The sequence below is a fragment of the Neltuma alba genome, unplaced genomic scaffold, assembly GCF_004799145.2.
Source record: "Neltuma alba isolate B1F8T4 unplaced genomic scaffold, ASM479914v2 tig00001802_pilon, whole genome shotgun sequence".
In the NCBI taxonomy this organism is placed as follows: domain Eukaryota; kingdom Viridiplantae; phylum Streptophyta; class Magnoliopsida; order Fabales; family Fabaceae; genus Neltuma; species Neltuma alba.
Genome location: NW_021632623.1, coordinates 1,471 through 3,749, shown reverse-complemented (window position 1 = coordinate 3,749; position 2,279 = coordinate 1,471). Strand labels below are relative to the sequence as shown.

Sequence of the window (2,279 nt, the reverse complement as noted above, 5' to 3'; positions counted from 1 at the left end):
TATCTTAGTCAAACGTTGCATGGTGGGTTTATTTTCGGTTTTATTTTCCTTTAAAAGGGATATTCTCATGGTCTGCAATTGGACAGGATAATACGATGCTTTAATGAGTCTCAAGATTTCATGAAGACAACCATAATCAATTCGTATCCTTTAGGTTTGTTTGGGTGCATCCTAATATACTGTCGGACTTCTGACAAACTCCTTCAGAAAAACTGGATATTGGAAAATGATGAGACATAGATTCTTTCTTTTCTTTTATTTTCTTTTGGTAGGAGAGGCATGGATAAAGTTATTTTCAGTTTGTAGTGGTAAATTCTCTTCAGCACAAAACTTCTGAAGGTGGAACATCAATTCAGTCATTCATCAAACACAGCTAACTTACCCCCAGCATCTTGAAAATTCCCTATTCGTATTTTGGCCTAAGCAGAATTTCCCCAGAGCAGTACCTAGATATATGATTCTCCAAATGGATTCTTCTAGAGTCAATTCTCAGCAAGGAAACTGATGCAGGTTTGTAATTCAGACAGGAGATAGGAAGAGACAAGAACATGGATTGAAAGAGGAAAACAGGAATTAGAGATTGAAGAGTGCAACTGTATTATTCACACATAATATGAAATACAAGTAGGTAGATACATCTAATTATTATAGGCAGCAATAATTCCAGCAGTTATTTTCTAACTAACTCTTATAACTCCTTATTCTGTCATTTATGATATTATTACACAACAGAATCTCTCCACCCCGGAATAAACGATATAGTAAAAAATTTTAGATTCTTACAAGGTTTATTCTTAAGGGGGGGAAAAATCTGTTCAGTCTAGTTTAATGAACTGTATAAAGAAGCTTTGCATGATTCTCCTACCGTGACAAGCAACTTGCATTCCTCCTAAGCATAATTTCAGGGTCATCTTTGGCTTCATTCTGGGTAATTCAATATCGTCAATATTTCTTTCTCTGATAGCTAACAAACCACACGAAACCAAAGGAACAAACCAAAAGCCAGACAAGTTTGATTGTCACTATACAAAAGCCATCTGCTCACAACAAACTGATAACTTGTGCTTGTTACACAATAACGCCTTCAACTTATTGAACTTTAATTGAAAGTATCATATCTCCAGCGACAGAGCAAATGAAGGAGGTTAAATTATTTGAAACTGAAAGTTTTAGTACCAATCAAGTTCCTCTGCGTCACCTCATTTCTCCAGCAGATCGTGTGCGTCATGAATTTAAAAGAAACAAATTTCTCACGGCAAAATGGTACTGACATTGACATTTATTTGACAATGGCCGACCACAAGCTACTCAATATGGTTATTTCTAAAAGCACGATAACTGTTTCGGTAATGATTTTTACCATTCAATCCAGCAACAACAATAATACTACCTCCAGCAATTTGCACGGATGTTATATTTAGAACTGGAGTAGTAACAATTAACGAGCATGACACACAGATTTTCCAATTAACCTATGAGTTTTACAATCATAAGCAATCTTCGGGGAAAATTAAAACGACGAAGCGAAACCGAAACCAAACCCAAACCCAAACCTGAAATTTCAGTATTGCGACGAAATTAATGAAAACAGACGAACAAGGTAATCATGTGGACCGCTTTGACTTAGAGGAGGAGGTGAGATGGTTCCAGAGATATCGACCGGAAGCCATGTCGACGAAGGTCCAGAACCCAGATTCGATTGCTACCCGAACCTGCATTACCAAATTGAGAAATTTGGGGAAAAGAACACAGAACAATCTAAGGAATGTTGCAAAAGTAGAAAGTGAGAAAGAGGGGAAATGAAGGAACCTTGGAAAATGCAGGAATGGAAGAATCGGAAGATTGGGCGGAGGAAGAAGCTTCGCCAGCATCATCATGATGAACAAGGTGAGGTTGAGATCTGAGGTTTCTGAAGACGAAAAAACCGGCGAGAGAGGCGGAGAGGAAGATGAGAAGAAGGCGGAGAGGACACATCTGCTGAAAATGATGCGATTCAGAAGCGCGTGGGAGGGAGGGAATGTCAGAGTCAGAGCCTGAAATTAAGGTCTTTGCATTTGGATTTGGATTTGGATTTGGGAAGTACTGACTAAAAATACCTGCTCTCATGCAATGGCCCAGGCGGGTGGGCAGTTGCATCATGTTTTGTCAAATTCTTCTTCTTCTTTTTTCGGCCAACATTGTCAAATTCTCTTTTTACTTGGCAATTGGGTTTTTGTTTTTGACCAGCACTTAGCAATTGGGTTTGAGTCTTGTAGTAAAAGGAGTTTTAATCCTCGCAA

At 38.4% G+C, this 2,279-nt stretch overlaps 1 protein-coding gene across 1 annotated transcript; it reads right to left on the bottom strand.

The window, feature by feature from the left end:
* Positions 1–1,387: 1,387 nt before the first annotated feature.
* Positions 1,388–2,055, bottom strand: LOC114711980 (uncharacterized). Its single transcript, XM_028896434.1, has 2 exons — positions 1,810–2,055; positions 1,388–1,712 (listed from the first exon to the last, which is right to left on the bottom strand). Exons 1-2 carry the CDS (start codon positions 1,972–1,974, stop codon positions 1,605–1,607), a joined length of 273 nt encoding a protein of 90 aa, XP_028752267.1. The 5' UTR covers positions 1,975–2,055; the 3' UTR covers positions 1,388–1,604.
* Between the last annotated feature and the right edge of the window lie 224 nt (positions 2,056–2,279).